At 33.2% G+C, this 26,848-nt stretch overlaps 1 protein-coding gene and 1 long non-coding RNA gene across 2 annotated transcripts; one reads left to right on the plus strand and one right to left on the minus strand.

Annotated features, from left to right (window-relative positions):
• Positions 1 to 2,664: 2,664 nt before the first annotated feature.
• On the plus strand, positions 2,665 to 3,607 carry LOC139483535 (uncharacterized). Its single transcript, XR_011655020.1, has 3 exons — positions 2,665 to 2,923; positions 3,075 to 3,191; positions 3,468 to 3,607. It is a non-coding gene; the product is annotated as an uncharacterized lncRNA (long non-coding RNA).
• Positions 3,608 to 11,629: 8,022 nt separating this feature from the next.
• Positions 11,630 to 25,931, minus strand: LOC139481870 (zinc finger protein 208-like). Its single transcript, XM_071265382.1, has 4 exons — positions 25,800 to 25,931; positions 20,972 to 21,594; positions 18,845 to 19,063; positions 11,630 to 17,629 (listed from the first exon to the last, which is right to left on the minus strand). The coding sequence occupies exons 2-4, from the start codon at positions 21,195 to 21,197 to the stop codon at positions 11,844 to 11,846; spliced, it is 6,231 nt and encodes a 2,076-aa protein (XP_071121483.1). The 5' UTR covers positions 21,198 to 21,594; positions 25,800 to 25,931; the 3' UTR covers positions 11,630 to 11,843.
• Positions 25,932 to 26,848: the final 917 nt, after the last annotated feature.

Raw genomic sequence — 26,848 nt, forward strand, 5'->3', positions numbered from 1 at the left:
ACACACACACACACACGTTCATGCTATAACTGTTGAGACCATGTAGTAATATCTAAATTGTTTTCTGTTTCTGTTTTTTTTCAAACAATTGACAATTCCAAATATTAAAACTTTCCAATATTTTATTTTAATTTTTTTCATACCTAGCACATCCATAAAAGTTGTTGTTGCTGCTAGGGGAGGGCATTCGTTCTCCTTCACCGGCACTACAACCCTATTACCCCTTGTAGGTAAAACGGGATGGAGGTTCTGGGGTTCTAATGCCTTTCCTTCTTCTTCTTTTTCTTCTTCCTCGTCCGTCCTCACTGAAAAACAATGTGGAAGTCAAAATTAAAAAGAACGATATCAAGTTTATTATTATTATTATATCTGTTGTCAGCTGGTGTATGTACACAGCATTCACGTAACGAAGTCATGTTTGTAAGAATATTTTTTTTATTTTTTTTGAAACAAAAACAAAAAATGGAACATTTTTCATATTTCGAATGAAATGTGTTAAAAAGGGTTTCACTTGATAATATTTATTTGGGTTCACCATCTAAAAGGCATATTTTAATTTACACAATTTATTTTTATTCGAACAAACTCCTCCCTAATCCTAGTTTCATTTTGATATAATAGTTTATAGCTTCGTGTATAATGTCTGACACATTATATTGCATAGAACGATAGTGCTATATTAACCGGCAGTCTCTGTTACCAATCATTTAACACTGATAATCCTCTTTTATTGCTTTGCGACATTAAATTACTCCTATTAATAAAAAGAGTGTATGAATACTATAGTTTTGGGAAAACAAAGAAATTGACCCCACGTTGACATTATTTTTTTTTTCATTTAACATATTCTCTCCCCCATCAATAGTACCCCCTCCCCCTTTTTATTTCTCTTTTACGATTGTGTTTTATATAGAGTAGATAATATGGTAAATTAATTTGCATATAACTGTGCCTTTTAGTGATACCTTTTTTTAAACAAATATTAAAGTGTCTTTTGAAATAAAACATTTTTATAATAAAGTCTTTGAGTTTCTTTACAGAGTATTCCACCCTTCCCTAATCCGATTCTCTCTTATTGGTTGAAGTTTACATAACTTACCTTCACAATTACGGAGTTCTACGTCTCCTGCCACTTCAATCGTCGTCCCCTTTCCACATTCCACTCTTTTAATGTAGGGAGGAATTTTCACGCACATTCCGGGAAAATTACACTTTAAAAAAGTTGACGATAGTTTTGTGCACCGTGTATGAGACAGGGTGCACAAACTCTCAGTATTTAAAACTATAATTCCAATAAAGACAGTAAAAAAGAAAAAAACGCGTGCAGTCTCCATTACGGTAACTTGATCTGATATGACTAGCGCGGGGTCATCACCTCTAAGAGTTTGAGAAAAAAAAGTTCGAACATAACCACCCCCTCTTGGGATAAAACAAAAGTGGGATGGGGAGGGGGGGGAAGTGAGAGAGGGGTATTCTGATATTATGATTTTTTCACGACCCTTTTCGGGTCATGATTTTTTTTGTTTTTGTTTGGGTGGGTGTGTATACTATGCGCATCATGTCTTTGTAGCATTATTTTTTTTGACGATTACAGGGGTATGCTGTAATTATCCCCCCATCTAGTCTCGTAACAACGAGAACATAAAAGTAAATATAACCAGTAACCATTGAGATTCCAGTGGCTCTTTTAAATTTTTTGAAAAAAACTACCCTATCTGACATGACTGTTCTCTCATAAGGATTTTGCATAGTCAGATGGAGTAATTCTAAAACCCCTTTCTCGTCAAAAAATTTACTCTTAGTCGTGTATACGTGGGTATACACGTGCCTTTCTAAAACATGCTTTGTCAAATGCATAGTGTACACGAAATGAATTTCATCTTTTTCAATTTTGATAGACCTAGTTCGAAATATATGATTATTCATAGTTTTTTGGCGTTACTTTTTGTTACAAAATAAATTTTAAACAATCATTGGTTCTTCTTACTGTGAATGTTGACCACTCAAATTTTTTACATTGATAAGGTGGTGAACATTTTATATAAAAACGAAGATGGCGCAATTTCTTTGGACATCTGCCTCTCTCTTTTAAAACAAAGTCAAGTAAATTATTAATTTTGATTACTTGTTCGTTTGGGAAATAAAGACATGCAACATTAATTTTTTTTAGATGACCAGTTCGGGACAGGTGTATACCGATACATTTCACAATAGTATGCAAGTCCAATACAGAGTTGGGGTCACGGATAGTTCGGTCAACAATATTTAGAACAAAAGGAAATATTGATACCGTAAAGATTTTTTACAAAAGGAACACATCTGCTTTTTTTTTTATTGTCATCGTTTAAGTTACCTTTTTTCTAAAAATAATCATATTAAGTCATTTCTTTCTTCTTCAAATCATATAAAAACATTCGTACTTGTATAGCAACACACACACTCTCCAAAATCGAGAAAATGGCAGAAGAATTTCTTGAAAAGCGCGATCATGATGAATTTGAAAAACTCCTAAGAGAAATAAGTGACGGCTGCGATCTTTTCGAAAAAAGGTACTTATCCCCCCCTCCCCTCCCCCTTAAAGATTATGACTAAAACATTTAATTCGTACCAAATATAAGATATGGAATGATGTGCAAATGAGACGACTTTCCCCCTCATCCAAAACCAAATCTCGTCAAAGTTAATATAAATAACACATTTCACTTTCTGCAAAATGCATACATTCTTTTCTAAATAAGGGCTATTTTACAATTCTGATGAATTCCTTCCTTCTCTTTAGCATGACACCTCCAGTTTGCAATCTTGGTGAAGAAATTGAAGATACCAGGCATTTTAAATTTCCAACTCTACCGAGTCCCGAATACCGTGAGAATGACCCATGGCTACCGTTTAGTACACAGACTGTAAGCTTAACTCCAAGTGTGTAAGTCTCAAAATTAATTATTTACTAGTCAAAATTTTGTTTTATTAACGTGAACATTTTGTTAATGAAAAGATATTTAATTCTCTCTTTAAAGATTATTAGGAAAACGTGTTATTTCATAATACAGTTTATATATTTTTTTGTGTTATAGAATGGTTTCCGAGGGCCCGATTTCGATGGAGACACAATGTCAGTCACCAGATTGGGGTGACACCCATACATTTCCACTTTTTAACTTCTCTGGAAAGACAGTCGGAAAAGGATGCAGGTACGTGTATCATATTTAACACTTTAAGTCTATTTTAATTGTTAATGGATCATTCATTATATGACATGTAATTTGAGTAATCCCTCTTTGTACAGAATATTTAAATGGATTAAATTCCAAAACTGTGGGATTATCGTCAAAATAACACAACAGACATATTATAAATATAGACACACAGGTACATATATATGTATCAACACGCGTATACATGTATATTATTCAAATAACCCCTTTTTTATACATGTTTTTTCCTAATATCACATATTTTTTTTCCAGCTCCGTCCCCTACGATAAAATAGTTAAACTTGAAAAACGAATGCGATGTAAAACTAAGAAGACAAATGAAGGTACAACTTTATTGGAGGAATTAAAAAAAATACAGGGGAAATAGAAGATAATTTAAAGGAGGCCAGCCGCTTAACAGACCAAATAGAAAAAGCAGTGATCGGGAAAAAGTTACATTCTCAAACTTAAGGACAATGTAAAAAAAAACCTGATTGTGTGACTGTGTGTGTGTGCCCAGGATTCTATCAGTATATGGACATACATTGTAATTATGCTATATCTATGGAACTCTTTTAAACAATTATGTAGATTTACTGTAATCAGCAGATTAAATATATTTTTGTCATGTTGTGGTTAATAAAACATATAAATTTTTTCAAAATATTTGAGTTGATTCTTACCACAAATTTCACGTTGAATATTTGAACACAAATAGAGAAATTCTTGTATTAACTGTTAGTCTCTCTAGTCTTTCAAGCTCACATATTTTTGTATTACGTCTTTTAGATTGGATTGAGCTTTTATACCGACCCTCTTCGATAGAAACCCCCCCTCAACATCTGTCATCTATATTATGATACTTTTAAAAATTGGCGGAATATTCCACAAACATTATAAACCCCACACCCTCAAAGAAGCACGAAAGCTATAACACCCCAACACTTGACATTTATAAAGTGATGACATATTTATTTAGTTGGGGTTCAAATATTATACACCCCAAATAAAGACATCTGCCGTTAATGAGTCATGCCCATGTATGATATTGGGGAGGGGTGTAACAAACCACTACTCTACTTCTGTTTATGACGTGTTTGCACTATATCTATTGGATTTTAATTGGATGTGAACTGATTGATAACCAGTGGCGGATCAAGAACTTTTCATAACGGGGTGGGTGGGGTTTGGACTGACCTAAAAAGGGGTCGTTCCAGTCATGCTTCAGCGATTCCCTATATAATCATTTATGGCCCCATTTCCCATGTTATAACAGGAGATCTTAACATCGTTCAAGACCGAGAGTTAAAAATCATTCCTCAGTAAAGGACCTAAATATCGTCCCCCGTCAATTATTAATTGGAATGAGTGTCGTAATATCATCCACGACTCACTCCATACTTACTGTATGAAATGGATAAAACGGGAAAAAGCTGACAAAAAATCTTTGGACTCTTTTTTTAATTCAGTAATGAAGATAGTTGATATACGTATTCAACATTTTAAAGAACATTTTACTATAAACCCTTACAACAATAAACCTATTTCTCGTATCAAACATAAACTAAAAGAACTAGCCAAGGAATTTGTTTTTGTCCCGGCAGATAAAGCTGCTAATAATATTATTATTGTTTGACGTAAATTTTACATTGAGGTTCTGAAAAAGGAAATCACCAATTCACCAACATTCCAACTGACTCCATTTTCAGAAAACGAAATCTGTAACAAACATAAACTTTTAGGCACCGCTTTACAAGCAGAGCCAAATACAATGAAAGTCCCAACTATGTATTGGCTTCCGAAGCTACACAAAACCCCTTACAAATATAGATTTATTTCGTCTTCAAGCCATTGTTCAACTACTAAATTGTCTATTCTTCTTACCAGTACACTTGGTACAATTAAAAACCTGATAATAAATTGTTCAAATAAGGCCTTCGAAAATAGTGGAATAAATTACTTTTGGAGTGTCAAGAACTCGTTGGAAGTACTTGATAAATTGCATGCTTATATTGGTGATTTCAGTGAATCTGTTCAAAGTTTTGATTTTTCTACCCTGTATACCACATTGCCTCACATTCTCATTAAGAAAAAATTCACACACCTAATTAAATGGGCATTCAAAAAATCAGAATGTGAATATATATGTTCAAACTCTTTTAGGTCATTTTTTTAGTAGCAATAAACAAAACAACTATGTTAATTGGACATGCTTTGATACTATATATGCCCTTGAATTTTTACTAGATAACATTTTTGTTCGCTTTGGGGATTCCGTATATCGTCAGATTATCGGAATTCCAATGGGGACTAACTGTGCACCACTTATTGCGGACCTGTTTTTGTATTGTTATGAGTTACAATTTATGACAAAAATAAGCAAAGACCCATCGAAACAACATCTGATAAACAAATTTAATAATACTTTTAGATATTTGGATGATATTTTGGCTCTCAATAATGACGACTTCAGTATGTATATTAATGAAATTTATCCTGTTGAACTTACTTTAAATAAAGCTAATACTAACAATGACCACTGCCCTTTTCTCGATCTTGATATCTATATCACTAATGGAAAGCTGAATACTAAAATTTATGATAAAAGGGATGATTTTTCATTTCCTATCGTTAATTATCCGTTTTTAGATGGTGACGTTCCCTTGTCACCATCTTACGGTGTTTATATATCTCAACTTGTACGATTCGCTCGTGTATATAACAATGTTTTAGATTTTAACGAGAGAAATTTATGTATTACTGAAAAATTATTACACCAGGGTTTTCGATATCACAAACTAGTCAAAACATTTATTAAATTTTATCATCGGTATAAAGACATTATTCGTAAATATAGCTCAACATGCAGACTTTTAATACGTTCAGGTATTTCACATCCAATTTTTTATGGTAATATTCTTTATAAAGCACAAAGGTGTCAGTATTCACCTCAGAAACTTACAAAACCTTTGAATAGACTTATTAAGAAGGGATATAATTACGATACTGTTGTCAAGTCATTAAAGATTGCATATTTTGGCGTTAATATTGAGTCATTGATAAGGTCTTTGCATCGGAACTAAACACATTTATTCTAAAAACAGTTGTTGGCATGACACGGGTTATGTTCTTCTCATATATGTTATGATGGTATGATACTAAACCCCTAACGGGAAGGATTGTGCCTGATGTTCATATGATGAAATCATAATCTTTCAGTCAGTTTAGTTGAAGTCTGGAACTGGCATGTCAGTTAACTGCTAGTAGTCTGTTGTTATTTATGTATTATTGTCATTTTGTTTATTTTCTTTGGTTACATCTTCTGACATCAGACTCGGATTTCTCTTGAACTGAATTTTAATGTGCGTATTGTTATGCGTTTACTTTACTACATTGGTTAGAGGTATAGGGGGAGGGTTGAGATCTCACAAACATGTTTAACCCCGCCGCATTTTTGCGCCTGTCCCAAGTCAGGAGCCTCTGGCCTTTGTTAGTCTTGTATTATTTTAATTTTAGTTTCTTGTGTACAATTTGGAAATTAGTATGGCGTTCATTATCACTGGACTAGTATATATTTGTTTAGGGGCCAGCTGAAGAACGCCTCCGGGTGCGGGAATTTCTCGCTACATTGAAGACCTGTTGGTGACCCTCTGCTGTTGTTTTTTATTTGGGCGGGTTGTTGTCTCTTTGACACATTCCCCATTTCCATTCTCAATTTTATTGACCTATTACTTATAGTTTAAGAAAAATAGACCTAAACACAAAATCTTAACACTGTGCAATGAACCGTGAAAATGAGGTCACAGTCAAATAAAACCTGCGCGACTGACATAAAGATCATAAAATATTTCTATACACCAAATATAGTTGACCTATGGCATATAGTATTAGATAAAAAGACCAAAACTCAAAAACTTAACTTTGACCACTGAACCATGAACATGAGGTTAAGGTCACATATGACATCTGCCCGCTAGACATGTACACCTTACAATCATTCCATACAACAAATAAAATAGACCTATTGCATATAGTATGAAAAAAACAGACCAAAACACAAAAATTTAACTATAACCACTGAACCATGAAAATGAGGTCAAGGTCAGATGACACCTGCCAGTTAGACATGTACACCTTACAGTCCTTCCATACACAGAATATACTAACCCTATTGCTTATAGTATCTGAGATATGGACTTGACCACCAAAACTTAACCTTGTTCACTGATCCATGAAATGAGGTTGAGGTCAAGTGAAAACTGTCTGACAGATATGAGGACCTTGCAAGGTACGCACATATCAAATATAGTTATCCTATTACTTATAATAAGAGAGAATTCAAAATTACAAAAAATCTGAACTTTTTTTCAAGTGGTCACTGAACCATGAAAATGAGGCCAAGGACATTGGACATGTGACTGACGGAAACTTCGTAACATGAAGCATCTATATACAAAGTATGAAGCATCCAGGTCTTCCATAAAATGTGAAGCTTTTAAGAAGTGAGCTAACGCCGCCGCCGCCGCCGCCGCCGCCGGATCACTTGCAGGCTCGACAAAAACCAAATTATAATTTTTTTCCACAAAAACAAAACCTTAATGAACAAAATACTCGGTAAAATATATATCAAATAGTGTTGTCAACGGTATATACTAGACATTATTAAGATGGGCCAGTGGCGGATCCAGAGGGGGGTGTAGAGGGCTTTTTTTTTTTTTTTTTTTTTGTAAAATGAATAATCAGACTAGACTACGTGAACTTTGCCATTTCCCGTGTACTACTATTTAATTTTTATGCGACAATTCTTGACTTATAAAGATATTTTTCGCTGGAATTTACTGATTATCAAAGTCATGTGATTCGCTATGGTGGAGTTGATCTGCAGTGCGTCGAATAAAACGTCTCTCGGTCATTTTGAAATTCAAATTACAGTAACACATTGCGTAGGCTGAGGATGACAATCATGACACCTTCAAAGCGACTCAGAATTTAGCAAGAACATATTGACTTCTATTTCATTATTCCACCAAACAGAAAGTAATGCTCTATAGACTATTACACTCTCATGAAAGAAAAGTTCAAGAGCGATATTATCTAACTACGGAAACATATTTAACTCCAAACGCCCCAGCCTTTTTTAAAATAATATAGCTGAATAATGATCCCCAGTCAGTATAAGCTCTATATAGATTTAAAGTCGTAAGTACGAACCATTTGATTTGAGGAGACAATCTTAAATATTTGAGAGAAAAAAAAATTTACTCTTAAACAAAAATTCTGGACGCAAAACAAAAATCTTGTCCACTTTTTGCTATTAGAAACGATAATTCCCAACAGAATTATTTAGCATTAAATGAACATGATGAATAAAAGCGGGCATATTTTCTTGTTGACACATATACAGAAGTGTGCTCCTAACGCAAAAATTGCTCCAACAAAGTTATGAGGACAGATTATAAATGACACTCCGTAAATTTTATGGACACGGTATTTTTCTATCCATAATTCATATATTTAGTTGTGACAGTATGGAAACAAACCCTTTATATTGTTTTTTTACCTTTATAGAGGGATAATCCTTCTATAGAGGGGTGTTTTTGTTTAGACTGGATTTAAAGCAAAATAGGGCATATTGGCATTTTCTACTTATTATGGCAGTAATTATAACCTGCAACATTTGAAGCACCAATTGATGTACTTGTTTAATAATGTAATGCATTTCGTTTGTTTCCTGTAATTAGCTAATACTTCAGTTTTATCATGTACATCTTTAGTATAGTCATTTTGTAAAATTTACTGTTTGCAAAAGTATGAATTATTCTAAATAATAGGGATGTTCTGGTACCTAACAGAAAACCCTGGCCGTTTTTGGCACAACTTTTTTGAAATTTTGGTCCTCGATGCTGTTCAACTTTGTACTTGTTTCGGCTTTCAAACTTTTGTATCTGGGCGTCATTAGTAAGTCTTATGTGGACAAAATACACTTCTGGCGTATTAAATTTTTTAAACATGTTGCCTTTTGTTAGCTATTATTCGTGCGTTTCTTTGTCAATTGTGTTCTCCTATTTATTTATATTGTAGTCCTGTAATGTTGTGTTGTCATTTTAATGTTATATTTCACATGGCCAGGGGCGGATCCAGGATTTTTGAAAGAGGGGGCGTAGTTTTTAGAGATCGGCGATCGGAGCGAGGCGAAACATTTTTTGGGCCCTTTTTAGGACTTAAACATAAAATAAGTGAAATATGCACTTTTTAAACGGTTCCTGGCGGGGGACATGCATATTTTGTAGATGCATGCTGTTAAGGTGTAAGGGTTGGACATTTTCGATGCTGTATTCTCCCTATTAATTGTCTATCATAAAACGATAGTATGGACCCAAAGCTATATGTACTGATACATTTAATGTTGGATTTGTCAGTAAAACATAGACATGGAAAATTCTCGCACGTATGTTGTGAGTTATGTTAGAACAACCTCAAAGATTTCTTGATGTTAACAAGATATACGCTGGGCTATTCGATTGAATTTGAAATACGACCGACACGAGTTAAAAAAGACAAACAAGCAATTTTTATCTAAATGTTTGGTTGATATGTTTCACCAACAACATTAAGGGAAGTAAAGGGTTCCAAATCAATCAAAGGCTGAGAATGGTCGAGTCTGAAATGATTTATGAATGACAGCCGACAAATGGAGACATAAAGGCCACAACCAGCAGGCAGGTTGCAGTCTGGTCTTGAAAAAAGTATTCCATATATATCAGTTCGGCGAAACAGACATTCCGGTCAGACATGAAAACCCCTGCCACAAGAAAATATGCCCGCTTTTATTCATCATGTTCATTTAATGCTAAATAATTCTGTTGCAAATTTTCTTTCTAATAGCAAAAAAGTGGACAAGATTTTTGTTTTGCGTCCAGAATTTTTGTTTAAGGCAAAAATCAGAGTCAATTTTTTTTCTCTCTCAAATATTTAAGATTGTCTCCTCAAATCAAATGGTTCGTACTTACGACTTTAAATCTATATAGAGCTTATACTGACTGAGGATCATTATTCAGCTATATTATTTTAAAAAAGGCTGGGGCGTTTGGAGTTAAATATGTTTCCGTAGTTAGATAATATCGCTCTGGAACTTTTCTTTCATGAGAGTGTAATAGTCTATAGAACATTACTTTCTGTTTGGTGGAATAATGAAATATAATTCAATATGTTCTTGCTAAATTCTGAGTCGCTGTGAAGGTGCCATGATTGTCATCCTCAGCCTACGCAATGTGTTACTGTAATTTGAATTTCAAAATGACCGAGAGACGTTTTATTCGACGCACAGAAGATCAACTCAACCATAGGGAATCACATGACTTTGATAATCAGTAAATTCCAGCGAAAAATATCTTTATAAGTCAAGAATTGTCGCATAAAAATTAAATAGTAGTACACGGGAAATGGCAAAGTTCACGAAGTCTAGTCTGATTATTCATTTTACAAAAAAAAAAAAGGTCCGAGTAAAGGAGGGCGTACGCCCTTTACGCCCCCTCTGGATTCGCCACTGATGGCCATAAAAGAGGGAGGTTTGGCATGCCACAAAACCAGGTTCAACCCACCATTTTTTCCTTGAAAAATTTCCTGTACCAAGTCAGGAATATGGCCATTATTATATTATTTTCGTTATTGTGTGTTACATTTTAACGTTGTGTTTCCGTTGTGTCGTTTGTTTTCTCTTATTTTTGAGTGTGAATTCACATTACTATAAGACGTGTCACAGTATTTATCTATCCCAAATTCATGTATTTGGTTTTGATGTTATATTTGTTATTCTCATAGGATTTTGTCTTCTGCTTAGTCCGTTTCTGTGTGCGTGTGTGTGTGTGGGTGTGTTACGTTTTAATGTTGTGTCGTTTCTATTGTAAGTTTTAACATAAATTTAAAGATCAACTGTCCCTTTTGTTGTTGATCAGGAGTTGATATAAGTATACAATAGAGTTCGAGTTTTGTCACTTTAGCAGAAAACTGGGTATCCCAATTTTTAGTCTAGTGCAATTATTGATGCATATAATGCTATAGATTATAGCCAATATAACTAGAAAATGCCAATCTGCCCTACCTTGCTTTAAATCCAGTCTAAACAAAAATTCCCCTCTGTAGATGAATAATGTGTACATTTTTTGGGTGAACTACAGAAGTCTCACTCTGTCACAACTGTTTATCATAAGGCAAAAATCATTATAATGGGTGTGTATGCTTCCCAATGTTTAATTTTGATTAGTTACTTATTTTTATATACCATAATGTAATGTGAAAAATATCAAAACTTTATTAAGTCTACATATGGATTGTTCTGTGCCAAAACCTGTAATCTTATTTTAAATAGACGTAGAAATGTTTTATACTGTAATTTAAATATTTTTCTTATCAATATGTTTCATATAATAGATGAATTCTTTATATATAATGTTTTTAATGTTATACAATGTAGTTTCTTATAATTCTGTACAGAATGGCTCTCTTTTTGTATCTATATATTTTTACATTGATACTTGAATAAAATATTGAATTCAATTCTACTGTATTCAAGATTATTAAAAACAATCTCTTATTCATAATCATTAATTGCATAGTTCCTACATAATAAATTCACTACTGTCAATTGTTTTACTGTAATGTTTCTGATTTGTCATGTAAACGACTATGTGTATGTAGACTAGAACTCTGGCTGAAACCTTTACCACACTCATGACATTTGTATGGTTTTTCATTGGTATGAACACGAATATGTGTTTTTAGATTGCCTTTAAAATTAAATTCCTTTCCACAAACATCACACTTAAATTGTTTCTTTTCGTAGTGTGTCTGCTGATGCCAGTTTAAACTATACTTTTGAGTAAACACTTTTCCACACGTAGAACACGGAAAATAAGGTCCTTCAGATCTTGTTGTTTGTTTTGGTGCTGTTTTAAAATTCGATGCTTTTGCAGCAACTCCTGAAGAAGACAATGAATTTATCGAACTCGTTGATCTTTGATTTATTTCTTTTACTTTTCCATGAGCAAGCTTTGCTTTTTTGGATTCAGATGAGAGAGATTCATCAAGTTCTTTCTCTTCATGCTTTTTAGAATTCAACTCTTTCTCGTGTAATCTGTAATGTGTATTCAAACTGCTGCTTTGAGTAAACCCTTTATTACAAACTTTACAGGTAAACGGCCTTTCATTTGTATGTGTTATCATGTGTTTTTCGTAATTATATTTAAAAGTAAATTCCTTTCCACATTGTTCACACACATATTGTTTAAATGAAGTGTGTGTTTTTTGGTGTAATTTACAACTTGTTGATTGGCTAAATCCTTTTCCACATGTGTCACAAATGTAAGGCGTTTCTCCGGAGTGCACATGTAGATGATCTCGGTGTGACTTTTGTGAACCATACTTTTTTTGGCATACAGAACATTCATAAGGCTTTTCACCAGTATGCATACGTACGTGACTTTTTAAATTTTGACTTTTCACAAATCTTTTTTGACATATCAAACACGAAAATGGCTTGTTCCCAGAATGAACATAACGTCTGTGAGATTGTAAACCATTTTTACTCTTAAATTCTTTTCTGCATGTTTCACACTTAATTTTATCTCCTTCATGTCCTTTATAATGTTTATTGTGAGTTTCTGTGTGTTTTTTCCAACCCCGCATACTCTTATATTCTCTGCAACATATTTGGCACTTGTGTTCTTTGATATTCTGGTGCCTCAATAGATGATCACTCAAACCACTTCCTGTAACAAATTGCAAACCACACACATGACATAAATACGGCTTTTCCCCAGTATGTGTCCTTCTATGGAAAATTAGTAAAGTTGAAGAAGAAAATGTTTGATCACAAGATTTACATTTGTACGGTTTCTCCCCAGTGTGTATGCGCTTGTGAATCTTCAAATGTCTTGCTCGACTGAATGATCTATCACATACATCACAAGAGAAGGGTTTGACATCAGAGTGCATTACACTATGTTGCTTATATTGAGTCATGTAATGAAATCCAGTTCCACATTGCTCACAAACAAACCTTTCAATTTTTTTAGGCGCAGTTTCTTTGTTCATCCAAACATTGCTACTGAGTGGTGACTGTTTCTTACTATTTTCAGTTTCAAGCTTAAGATCTTTATTACACTGCATATCATTTGAAACTTTTGTCTGAGAACAGGAATGTTTCATGTGTCTATTGAGTGAACTTTTTAAACAAAATCTTTTAAAACAAACAGAACACTTCAATGGTTTTTCACCTGTATGATCTTTCTGTCTATGGGCCTGCAGTTTACTTGCTTTTTTAAAAATTCTGTCACACTGGTCACAGTTAAAATAATTCTCGCCAGTGTGTATTTGATTATGGAGCTTTAGGGTAGATTTATTTCGAAAATTTTGTCCACAAAGATCACAATGATGAATTTTAACTCCTGCATGACTGCTCTCGTGGATTTTCAATTTGCTCATGAGGTTAAAGCCAGCATTACATTCAGAACAATTAAATTTCCATTTATTTGAATAAGATTTTGAAGGTCCTGGCATGGTATGTGTTAACTCATGTGTTTTCAATAAGGCAGGAGAACAGAATTGTTCGTCACATTGGCAGCAGGTATATTTCTCATTTGAATTCAGTGAATATTCCTTATTACTGTTAACCTCAAACATTTTAATGCCACCATTGTTATGTTCACTATCTCTTTTCTTATAAATGTTTCTCTTTTGTTCGTCTTTTTTTGAAACATTGTTGTGATAATAGTTCTCTCTTATATGGATATATAAATGCTTTATCAAATGTTTTTCAAGAATAAATTCTTCAGCACAAAAAACACAATTTAAAGTCTTTAAACATGTTACACGCACATGTGTCTCCCCATGAAGTTTTAAAGTGTTCTTATCTTCAAACATAGCATCACACTCTGAGCATTTAAAATTTTCGTCTAAAAAATTTGTGTCACTAAATTCAATCTTGTTGTCAATAGACTGATCATTCATCCTGATTGCATCTACATTTTTACCAGACTCTTGACAACCTTTTCTTGTCTGTCTTCTTTCTGTTAGATGTGACAACTCGTGAATTTGAAAATTCGACGTTGCACTAAAATATTTTCCACAAAAAGAACAAAGAAAAGGTTCTCTCTCTGTGATATTTTTGTGAATTGGCATATGAAGATACAAAGAGCTTTGATATTTGAATTTTTTATCACATAATTCACATGTATATGGTGTTTCCCCTGTGTGAATTCGTCTGTGCATTCTTAAATGTGATATCCTCTTGAATTTTTTAGAACATAGGCAGCAGGAATAAGGTCTTTCATCTGAATGCATTTTCTGGTGATTTTTTAGCCTACTCATACGTTTATACTCTTTGCCACAAGGGAAGCACCAATGAGTATTTTTCGGCTTTTGTACTTTTGTTCTGACTCTAGTGTGGATTGGCATGTGCTGTTGTAAATGTTGTGATTTCTTGAACTTTTTGCAACAAACATTACACGAATAAGGTCTTACATCTGAATGCATTTTCTGATGACTTTTAAGCCTACTCATACGTTTAAACTCTTTGCCACAAGGGAAGCACCAATGTGAAGTTTTCTGCTTTTGTATTAAAGTTGTATTTGAACTGTGTATTATGTTGTGCCGATCTAAACTTTGAGGACACTTGAACGATTTGCAACATATATTACATGAATAAGGCCTTTCATCGGTATGTTTTCTCTGATGCTTTTTTAGACTACTCTTAAGTTCAAACTCTTTGCCACATGGGAAGCACCAATGTGTTGTTTTCGGTCTTTGTGTTTTTGGAATTTCGTGAAATTTTTTGGTGTGATTTCTTAAAGCCTGTGACTTGGTGAACTTTTTGTAACATACATCACATGAATATTTGAATTCTTTTTCAAATGAGAAACGGAACTTTTGATTTTCTAGTTTCATTAATTGTTGTCCTTTGCAAATGTTTCCTTTCTGCTTCTGGATTTTGACTTCAGTTCTGGAATTGTTGTGATAATAGTTCTCTCTTATATGGATATATAAATGCTTTATCAAATGTCTTTCAAGAATAAATTCTTCAGCACAAAAAACACAATTTAAAGTCTTTAAACATGTTACAGGCACATGTGTCTCCTCATGAAGTTTTAAAGTGTTCTTATCTTCAAACATAGCATTACACTCTGAGCATTTAAAATTTTCGTCTAAAACATTTGTGTCACTAAATTCAATCTGGTTGTCAATAGACTGATCATTCATCCTGATTGCATCTACATTTTTACCAGACTCTTGACAACCTTTTCTTGTCTGTCTTCTTTCTGTTTGATGTGACAACTTGTGAATTTGAAAATTAGACATTGCACTAAAATATTTTCCACAAAAAGAACAAAGAAAAGGTTTTCTCTCTGCGATATTTTTGTGAATTGGCATATGAAGATACAAAGAACTTTGATATTTGAATTTTTTATCACAGAATTCACATGTATATGGTGTTTCCCCTGTGTGAATTCGTCTGTGCCTTCTTAAATGAGACATCCTCTTGTATTTTTTAGAACATATGCAGCAGGAATAAGGCCTTTCATCTGAATGCATTTTCTGATGATTTTTTAGCCTACTCATACGTTTATACTCTTTGCCACAAGGGAAGCACCAATGAGTATTTTCCAGCTTTTGTAAATTTGTTCCGACTCTAGTGTGGATTGGCATGTGCTCTTTTAAATGTTGTGATTTCTTGAACTTTTTGCAACAAACATTACATGAATAAGGTCTTACATCTGAATGCATTTTCTGATGACTTTTTAGCCTACTCTTAAGGTCAAACTCTTTACCACATGGGAAGCACCAATGTGTTGTTTTCGGTCTTTGTGTTTTTGGAATTTCGTGAAATTTTTTGGTGTGATTTCTTAAAGAGTGTGACTTCTTGAACTTTTTGTTACATACATTACATGTATGTTTGAATTTTTTTTCCCATGGGAAACGTAACTTTTGATTTTCTAGTTTATTTAATTGTTGTCCTTTGCAAATGTTTCCTTTCTGCTTCTGGATTTTAACTTCGGTTCTTAAATTGAAAGATTTCTTGACTTTGCTAACTTTGTTATATTTTGCTTCTTTGTCATTTGCTCTTAAGCTGTTCAGACTTTCATGACTTTCCTCATCTCCATTAAAATCATTACAAGCATTGACTACTATTTTCTTTGTTAATGCAGTTGATTGAATGTTTGCTGTGTTCTCTGTTAATTCATTTCCATTTCTAATGTCTTCTAGAACAACATAACATTCTTTGATTTGTGGGTTATCAATAATAGTTTTTGCACTATCTGTTCTACCAAATTGAGTGTCTTTCAGAACATCATTACATTCTTTGATTTGTTGGTTTATATCAATTGTCTTTGCACATGTTGCACTAGCTGTCCTACCATATTGTGTGTATTTTAGATCAACAACATATCTCTCTTTGATTTGTGGGGTTACATTTGCACTATCATTTCTACCATATAGAGATCTAGTAGATTGGCAACTTCGATCATTATAATCATATGATGTCTCAACTTGCTGACTATTAGATCCACTATTTAATACACTTGATCTAAAGTTTTCAAAATCGACATGGACATCTGATTGGCCACTTGCATTGTTATTTGTTGTAACAAAGTTTAAATCATTGCATTGATCATTACTCAATCTGAATGTTTTCTGTATTTGAGCATCTTCTAAATGTTCACTATTACTTGTTGTAGACTTTATTTTATTGAACTGATCTTCAGTCAACTGATATGGAATATTTATTTCAATCTCACCTAATAAATCATGAACATCTTTGTCTGTTATTCCGGATTGAGAGTCAGGCAATTCATTACAAGGCCCATTCTGACTTGTATCTTTTTGCTGTTCTTTATTTCTTTCTTTAAGATGTTGAATCTCAGTTATAACTGTTGGTTTTTCAATAGTTTGAGTTGTTTTTTTCATATGAGAAGTACTTGTGTCCCATTCTGTACTATCAAACATTTTCTCTACATTTCTCCTTTCACTCTTACGTAATGATTTAATATCGTGTTTATTTACATTTTGTATGTACTTGTTGTTTGTCTGAGAAGTTTTACTTTGTGCTTCCTTATCTAATACACTGACCTTATTGTTTTTCTTACTTTCTTTATTTGGAATTATCTGGTTTTCTGTATTAACAGTTTGTTTACATGTTCTCCTTGATGTGTTTTGACTAGTAGAACAACCTTTGATACTCTGCGGTGACCTTGCTGCATCAACTGTGACACTTATAGTTCTCCTTTGAACCTCTGGCTCTGCAATATCATCATCTTTTGGTTGTTCTGGTTTTTCAGAAGATGCACTTTTGGTGGTGACTGCAAAAACATCATTGCCTTTACTATTAATGTGTTGATCGTTACATATGTTAAGGTCACTGACACTTGTATCATCACTTTCTGAAAAAAAAATACAGAACATTACATGTAAGTATTTTGAGACTTACTCAGTTCTTTTGACTTTCTTAACCCTATATTTCTCACTTTACTACTCAATCAGTAAAATAACAGTTTGTGATTGCTGCTTATTGCTCACTCCTAAGTTCATAGCTTTGAGCAACTTCAAATTGGCTTCTTATTGGGGTCCTGCTCTGTGGTGTGACATTGTACTTTACTTTTTTCATATGTTTGAATAATTTAAGTTATTTTCTATACTAATAGTGCTTGTGTTCCATACTTCACTATCAAACATTTTCTCTACATGCCCCTGTTCAATTGTACATATCACTTTAATAGCACGGTTAGTTGCATTTTGCCATTGTTGCTAGCCAAGTACTACAATCCAATATCCTCCTCTCCAACTTTGAACGATTAAGATAGAATTTTAGATACACAAGATTATGGTGGGTCTCATTGGGGTCTTAGCGTGATGCGGATTTGCCGATTTTTTGTAAGCATGACACGTGAAAGTCAAATTATTGTGTCGGGGAAAACGGGAAATTAGGTCTAGCGGGACCCGGGAAATGACAAAAAAAAATATAATTGCTTACGTACATAGTGTAAGCGGGATACGGGAATCGGACAAAACAGTAAGCGGGATTCGGGATCGAAACCCCTCAATGAGACCCCCATTATGATCCAAACTGTATCATTGTGTCAGTGATGATCACATTTATATATACATAGAAAATACAAATAATTTATTGTCACATGCTGAATGTGCAAAGACTCTTTACCTACAAAAATAGGACAATATGTAAAGGCAATTTGAATGTTCTTAATCAACTAATTGAAGTCCCTGGATATGTTTCTTGTGCAAATATTGGAATGTCAAAGTATATTTTTAGTTCATGTTTCACAAGAGTTGTAAACACTAGACACATTCATTTGTACACCTTCACATTGAATTAAATTCAAGTGCTTCCATTGGTTAAGCATGATGTAGTCCTCAAGGGCAGGACATTTGTCTTCCATTGATTAGATGGAACAGCATTGTAATTACATATTGGCTTAAAATGGCAAGGGTGGAGAGTGTGGGACAGGATTGTAACCCTTGGATAGCTACATGTAAAATGATATTTTGCTAGCCCTTAATGTTTTCATAAATGATACATTGAAATTATTTATATGAAATTAACTGGTTAAATTTATTATCATATTCATTTCTGGTTCTACCTGAAAAGTCTTTAGAAGTAGCACAGCCTTTGTTTGTAAGTTGTGACTCTGTTGCTTCATCTCTGACAGTACAAGTTCTTCTTTTGACCTCTGTAGTAGCATCTGATATTTCAGAAATGACACTTTTGGTTGCCACTGTAAAGACTTCATTGCTTTTAATTCCAATGTTGTGATCCGCATATATATTTTTTAGGGCACTGTCACTTGCATCTTCATTTTCTGAAAATGAGAATTGGATATTTAATGTTGTTAAAGAAACTGAATGATTACTTCAGCTTCTTTCATCTCCATATTTCTGAGGATAAAAAAACCCACTTATTATGCTACTCAATTAGTAAAATAGCAGTTGGAGTATGCTGCTTAATTCTCTCTTCTCTGTTCACACTTTAATTGATTGTTTATGGACTGTTTTCAATAACAAATAAACTCACCATAGATAACAGACTTTAAATTTTGAACACAAGATGCAAGTAATTTTTTCTGCAATTTGTGTATAGTTATCAAAGGTACCAGGATTTAAATTAAGTACGCCAGACGCGCGTTTCGTCTACACAAGACTCATCAGTGACGCTCATATCAAAATATTTCTAAAGCCAAACAAGTACAAAGTTGAAGAGCATTGAGGATCCAAAATTTTACAAAGTTGTGCCAAATACGGCTAAGGTATAAATCTATGCCTGGGATAAGCATGATAAGAAAATCCTCAGTTTTTCGAAAAAATTCAAAGTTTTGTAAACAGGAAATCTATAAAAATGACCACATTATTGATATTCATGTCAACACCGAAGTGTTGACTACTGGGCTGGTAATAGATAAGTAATTATACTAAGAAGGTCTATTCGTGTTATTCTAATGTTCAAGTTGACACAACAGGGTACTAGCTTTTAATGTTGGAAATAATTCAAATAAAGGTTGGTTGAGAAACCAGAGGTCAAACTAAAGTAATGACCACTGTTATTCACTTCTTCCACTTAGCATTTAGTAATGAGAACAAAACATGTTTGGCTCAGGCAGAGTCAGACTAATGTTTCAAGGAAGGAAAATATTTCTTTCTTCAGATTTCAAACTTTGCACATATGAACATGGGTATCTAATGCACTTACAACCTGCTCAGTGTGTCCATCTAGACCAAAGTATGTCCATCTAGACCGAAGTATGGTTTTTAAAACACTTTCATCCCGGTTATGAGCATGATGAGGTTATAGATAATCCCAGTACATGTAGGTGAATATAGTATGATTCAATCAAATATAAATTCAACTAAAATCAATTCACCGATATTTATCAGTAAAATGTCTTATAAATATGATTGAGGAGATATACAATGATATATATTACAAAGTGAAACACTCACATTCACCTTCATTCAACTCCATAGTTAACATTTACTGAATTACAGGAATTATGTTCATTCACTAAATGCACATAATTCCTGTAAATAAACTCATCATAGATATCAGGACTAAATTTTCTATGTACGCCAGACGTGCGTTTCGTCTACAAAAGACTCATCAGTAACGCTCGAATCCAAAAAAGTTAAAATGGCCAAATAAAGTACAAAGTTGAAGACCGTAATTCAGTGTTTGTTGTTAGTTTGCTGTGTGTCACGTTTGATTTTAAAGTTTTTGGTACATGTATACATGTATAATACTATTGTTTGAATTAAGTTACTTATATCTTATGTCAAGACATTTGAACCTTACTATGGCCAGTATGGGTGCAGACTTTCTCATTGTTGAAAAGAGCATGTTAACCTCAGGCTAATATCATTGAATGTCTGCATCATTTGTTTCATTGAAATCTGTTGTCATCTTATTCTTGTTAAGTTATATTGCAGTGTAAGATATGTCATTAAAAAACATATTGTAAATAATTTTGCTAAAATAATAATGTTAATTCAGACATTATTGCAATTATCATGATTATTTTATATTAATTAAATTTATGTATTGTTATTTTAGTTTAAAAAAAAGCTACGTACTGACAATTGTTTACCAGATCTTTATCAAAATGTGATTTCATATTAATTGGGATACTCTAGTAATTGTATTATTCACATCAATAAAAACTTCACAATAATTTCTGAATTGACAGTTCATTAAACTTTTACCCTAAAAGTAAACATACTTATTGGTGTACTATGCACAACTTGATCAGAGCTGGTTGTTTCAGAGCTGACTGTTTCATGGCAAGTATTTACAGTCTCCTTGTTATCTTCATTTTGCTCCCCAGAACTACAAACTTCAAACCAGAGGGTGTCCCATGTCAAAATTTCACCTTCAACCTTAATCTCATCAAATGATCTATTGTCGTTGTTCTCTACAACATCTTCTTGGAGACTCAATTCCATCATAAGATTTATTTTTCAACATCTGGTTAGGATACAACTAGGAAATGTTTACTTTCATATATATGAAATTGGATTATTTGGTTTTTGCTTAAAAATAATGACAACCTGTCTGTGAATGTCAACATACTTCGTTAGTCAATGCTTTTGATCAGGATATGTTTTTTTTCATTTTCCTGATACAGAATTTAATTGTTTATGTTCATTATTTACTAAGGCACAGATATCTCCTTCAGCATGTTCAGATAGCTTTATTGTCAAGACATCAATAAATCATAGAAACTGTTGGATATATATATATATATTGCACTGAAATAACTATGCTTCCCTGTTTAGATTTACATCAGTCTGGATATTGGATTAGATTTTCAGTTCTTCTCAAGAGCTTCTCTCCTTTTCTAATCTGAAATACATGTACATTTGTAATTGTAACTCATATTATTGGTTTATTATTTGAATTTGTGTGGATCATTGTCCATGTTGTCATTTTGCTTAGTTTTATTTATTGTTATAACATCAAACTACAGTCAGGGATATAACTCTATAGGGTTATTACAGAAAATAACTTGCATGTGTTATTACATACTTTCATGAGTTGTCTACTCTTTTTTCCTTAAATTTTCTAAATCAGTAGTAACATATGTTTGTTATTTGTAAAATATTTTAATCTATAGTAGGCTCTATGGAACCCTTGAGACATTGCGCAGAAACTAAATGCATAGCCTTGATAACTAATTTTTTAATTAGATAAATGCATTTTTGATTAACCATGGTAAATCAATGAGACAAGGCTTTGAACAGATAGATTTAGCTGTAATAACAAGGCTTAGCTATTTAAGGAATGTAACTTATTATATGAGACACTTGGGAATTACTGGGAAACTTGCGCAGAACCTCATTACATGCTCTGGTCATTCATTTCATTATTTTTTACAATAAATAAGAATACATAACAGGCTATTATTTGAACTTGGAATTATTTTTAAATATGGAATTTGCTTGATTTCTTGTAAATTTCTATAACATCTTTTCAATGTTTGAAAAAAGAAATGTCAGCCATGTAGTTTAGAGGAATAATAAATAACTGAAGAAGGCCAATGGCCGAAACGTCTGAACAATTGGTTTATTTATACAATTATAAAAGGTATGTTCCCTATTGGAATTTTTAAAACAATGATTTCTTGTTATTGAAATTTTTAATAAATTCCATGTTTATACTGTACTGAAATGTTCTGTGCTGCGCACAACACTTTCTATTACAAAGAATATAGTATATTTTCAATAGAATGTACTGTGCCGCGCACAACACTATCTAACCAAAATACATTGTATGGAAAGTGTTATTAACCGCTCAAAAGATTATGATACCAAATAAACATGGAAATTTATTAAAAATTTTAAACACAAGAAATTATGCAAATTCCATAATTGAAAATAATTCCAAGTTCAAATAATAGCCTGTTACATTGTAATTAAGCATGATCTGTGTCTGAGCAAATGCTTTTGAGTAGCTGTGATAACACCCTTTAGTTAATACAGGCATATTTTTTTTTGCAATATGTGTACTATGCAGAATTGACAAACTATGAACTATTATCTTTCTGTAGTTAAGTATACATAAAGATAATATAGTATTTATCAATTGAACTTAAAATTGAGAATGGAAATGGGGAATGTGTCAAAGAGACAACAACCGGACCATTGAATAGACAACAGCAGAAGGTCACCAACAGGTCTTCAATGTAGCGAGAAATTCCGGCACCAGGAGGCGTCCTTTAGCTGGCCCCTAAACAAATATATACTAGTTCAGTGATAATGAACGCCATACTAAAGGTGTAATACCTCCATTGATTTTCCCCTATTAGTCTTTGTTAAATTTGCACTTTTCAAAAAAATGTGCAGAATTTATCTTTGTTTCAAATAAAGAAATACTTGGTATGAGTAAATTTTTATCCTGTCCAGTATTATAGAAAAAAATTCACATAACATTTCATTGCATATAAGAAAATAACCATCATTGGCAGTTAACCAATCAAATGTCTCCCCTAATTTTATCTGTGTACAAGGTTTAGTCACCATGTAACCTCAAGATTACAAAATTTTCTATAGGAATCCCAAATAAAAAATAATGGTGTTTTGAAATACCCAAGACATATGTTTATGACACAGAAATGTTTTTACTGCAATGAAATGTAGGATTAATTACCTACAACTGCCAAATTCAAGGGAATATTTTTTTAGACCTACTTTCGTATACAACCGGATGTGACGTACCATGATTTGGTGGTATTACACCTAAACTCCAAATTGTACACAAGAAACTAAAATTAAAAATAATACAAGACTAAGGAAGGCCAGAGGCTCCTGACTTGGGACAGGCCCAAAAATGTGGCTGGGTTAAACATGTTTATGAGATCTCAACCCTCCTCCTATACCTCTAGCCTATGTAGAAAAGTAAATGCATAACAATACGCACATTAAAATTCATTTCAAGAGAAGTCTGAGTCTGATGTCAGAAGATGTAACCAAAGAAAATAAACAAAATGACAAAAATACATAAATAACAACAGACTACCTGCAGTTAACTGACATGCCAGCTCCAGACTTCAATTTAACTGATTGAAAGATTATGATTTCATCATATGAATATCAGGCACAATCCTTCCCGTTAGGGGTTTAGTATCATACTATCATAACATATATGAGAAGAACATAACCTGTGTCATGCCAACAACTGGTTTTTGAATAAATGTGTTTAGTTCCAATGCAAAGACCCTATAAGTGAATCAATATTAACGCCAAAATATGCAATCTTTAATAACCTGACAACAGTATCGTAACTATATCCCTTCTTAATAAGTCTATTTAAAGGTTTTTGTTAGTTTCTGAGGTGAATACTAACATTTTTGTGCTTTATAAAGAATATTTCCATAAAAAATTGGATGTGAAATACCTGAACGTATAAGAAGTCTGCATGTTGAGCTATATTTACGAATGATGTCATTATACCGATGATAAAATTTAGTAAATGTTTTGACTAGTTTGTGATATCGAAAACCTTGGTACAATAATTTTTCAGTAATACATAAATTTCTCTCGTTAAAATCTAAAACATTGTTACATACACCAGAGAATCGTACAAGTTGAGATATACATGATACATGTATATAAACACCGTAAGATGGTGACAAGGGAACGTCACCATCTAAAAATGGATAATTAACGATAGGAAATGAAAAATCATCTCTTTTATCATTATTTTAGTATGAAGCTTTCCATTAGTGATATAGATATCAAGATACATTGTATACATTTTTACTAGAAACTAATGATGTATATTGTCCCTTTGAAACATGTAACATACATGTACATATGTTATCACAGTTCTTTGATTTTTTAGTCAACAGTAACAAATGTATGTTATTTTTCTGTAATAGCCCTATAGAGTTATATCCCTGACTGAACTAAGACTGAATTATTTTAAACTGAATTTTTCTGTTCATATTGCTGTGTGGTTGTTATTTCCGCATTTGCTAGAGATGAAGGGCAGGCCCGTAGCCAGGAATTCCCAAGGGGGGTATTTGGACTCACAAACTTGACTTTGACAGTCACAATTTCGACCAGAGCGTTGACTTTAACAGTGCTTTAATATTCGTTTTCAAGGGGGGGGTTAGTTCGTAACCCCTGAACCCCCCTGGCTACGGGTATGAAGGGGGAGGGTTGAGATCTCACAAAACATGTTTAACCCTGTCCCATATTTGTGCCTGTCCCAAATATGGAAGACTTAGCCTTTGTTAGTCTTGTGTGTTTTTAATTTGATTCATAAGCATGTTTCAAGGTTTAGTGTGGAGCATCCATTTTGACAAATAACCAACATTATTGCTTAAGGGAGCTACCATTTGATTTTTAAGGGGGGGCTAGGATGAAAAATTTTGTCCTGCATTTTTTTTTAGCTGTAATCTCTGTCCTGCCTTTTTTATTTTTCACTCTGTTTAGTCCTGCCTTTTTTTTTTTAGTTTATGCTGACTTTTTTTTACCTAAATTGTCGTCCTGACTTTTTTTTTTGCAAGTGTCTCATCCTGCCTTTTTTTTAACTCTAAACTCCTGTCCTGCCTATTTTTTTCAAATTTCATCCTAGCCCCCCCCCCCCCCCCCCCCCCCAAGCATGATAAGTATGATTACCAATGATGAGAGAGAACAGACTTGTAACAGATTTGACGTCCGTATTTATTTATTACCCTGTGTATTTATTAATTTTATGAGATATTCGTATTTGCTGGCTTTATAACTATATCAAAACCTAGCAAGAAGCAGAAATTACGACACATATACTGAGTAATGTATTGTGGGAATTCTGACAGAGTGAGAATAATTTCCACCAGCCATTAATTGTGTCAAAATAACACATGTCCGGGTTTTTTTTTTAAAGCCATGCATCTATACAGACATTTGTTTCTTTGGTTTTGTTCAATAACAGATACAGCCCTTTTTGTCCATTTGTAATAATATGATTCTAAAATTAGTACACATGTACCGAAGTGGTTTCATGGTCCTGTCATGTATCATGCGTGGCACTTCCAATTCATTTGGGAAATTCGATAAACTTACAAGTGCTGTAGTTAAAAACCTGTGAAACATGATATCTTCATAATTCATGATTGACGTGTACACTTTCCACGTCCTAATTTTTGCCTTTTTGATATTTTATGTCGAGAAAATTCATTGGTTGATATAGAATACATTATAAATACAAAGTCAAAGACGGTAATGTCCTGGTAATTTTTCAGTTTATTTTATGATCTTTTCATATTGAATTAATTTCTTAGAGGCTCTGATCGACCGGGATTTCTATCGCTTCGAGTCAAATTCTGACTCTAGGACTGGCACTGATAACTGACACATTTTCATCCCTGAACAAATATTCTTCTTTTATTATCATATTTATAAAACACAATCTGTAATATTTTTTCTACTGAAAATAAATGAAATACGACCAGCATCCTAGGTTGACACACTAGAAAATTGTCAACGCCGGAAAATACTATTTCAACTTTTGTCAGACCATCATTTCTACGTCAAATTGTGAATTCTGAGCAGAATCGCTTAAAACGGAGATAAACAATGTTCCAAGTAAACATTATGATGTTTGAATACCAACATAGAATCGACACATAAAGCATGTGTAAAGAGCAAAAACGGGAAAATTCATTCCCGATTAAACGTCATTTTGTTTACGTCTTATTCACGTGATCAAAAACGTCTAGGGGAACTCTCCTGCGTCACTGGCTTCCCGGCTGTAAAATATCCCGATTTTCAAGTAAGACAGACTGTTATAAGTTATTGAAACTTATTTCTAGTGGGGTCCTAGTCCAAATAATTACTACCTCTGGCAAGGCTATTTTTCTTGGAGGATGGAGTCCAAGAAAAAAAAAATAGCCTTGCCAGACGTCAGTAATTATTTGGACTAGTGGGGTCCTTATGTCAAATTTTTATAAGGGTAATATACTTGATAGGGTATCCCTTATGGAACTGAACTGTTTGCCGCAAACTTGCAGCAGAGTTGCTGCAAGTTTGCAGGAACGAAGAAAATAGTGTTTGCAGATTTTTGCTGCTAGCTGCAAATTTCCGGCTAACATTGCAGCTTTTTGCTATAAGCT

The sequence above is a fragment of the Mytilus edulis genome, chromosome 7 (assembly GCF_963676685.1).
Source record: "Mytilus edulis chromosome 7, xbMytEdul2.2, whole genome shotgun sequence".
In the NCBI taxonomy this organism is placed as follows: domain Eukaryota; kingdom Metazoa; phylum Mollusca; class Bivalvia; order Mytilida; family Mytilidae; genus Mytilus; species Mytilus edulis.

Excerpts from the sequence above, each read along its gene's own strand:
- LOC139481870 (XM_071265382.1), bottom strand. The coding sequence starts at position 21,197 with ATGATGGAATTGAGTCTCCAAGAAGATGTTGTAGAGAACAACGACAAT. Across the intron at positions 19,064-20,971 it reads TGTGCATAGTACACCAATAA|AAAATGAAGATGCAAGTGAC; the intron begins GTATGTTTACTT and ends TCTCATTTTCAG. Across the intron at positions 17,630-18,844 it reads TACTTCTAAAGACTTTTCAG|AAAGTGATGATACAAGTGTC; the intron begins GTAGAACCAGAA and ends TTTTTTTTTCAG.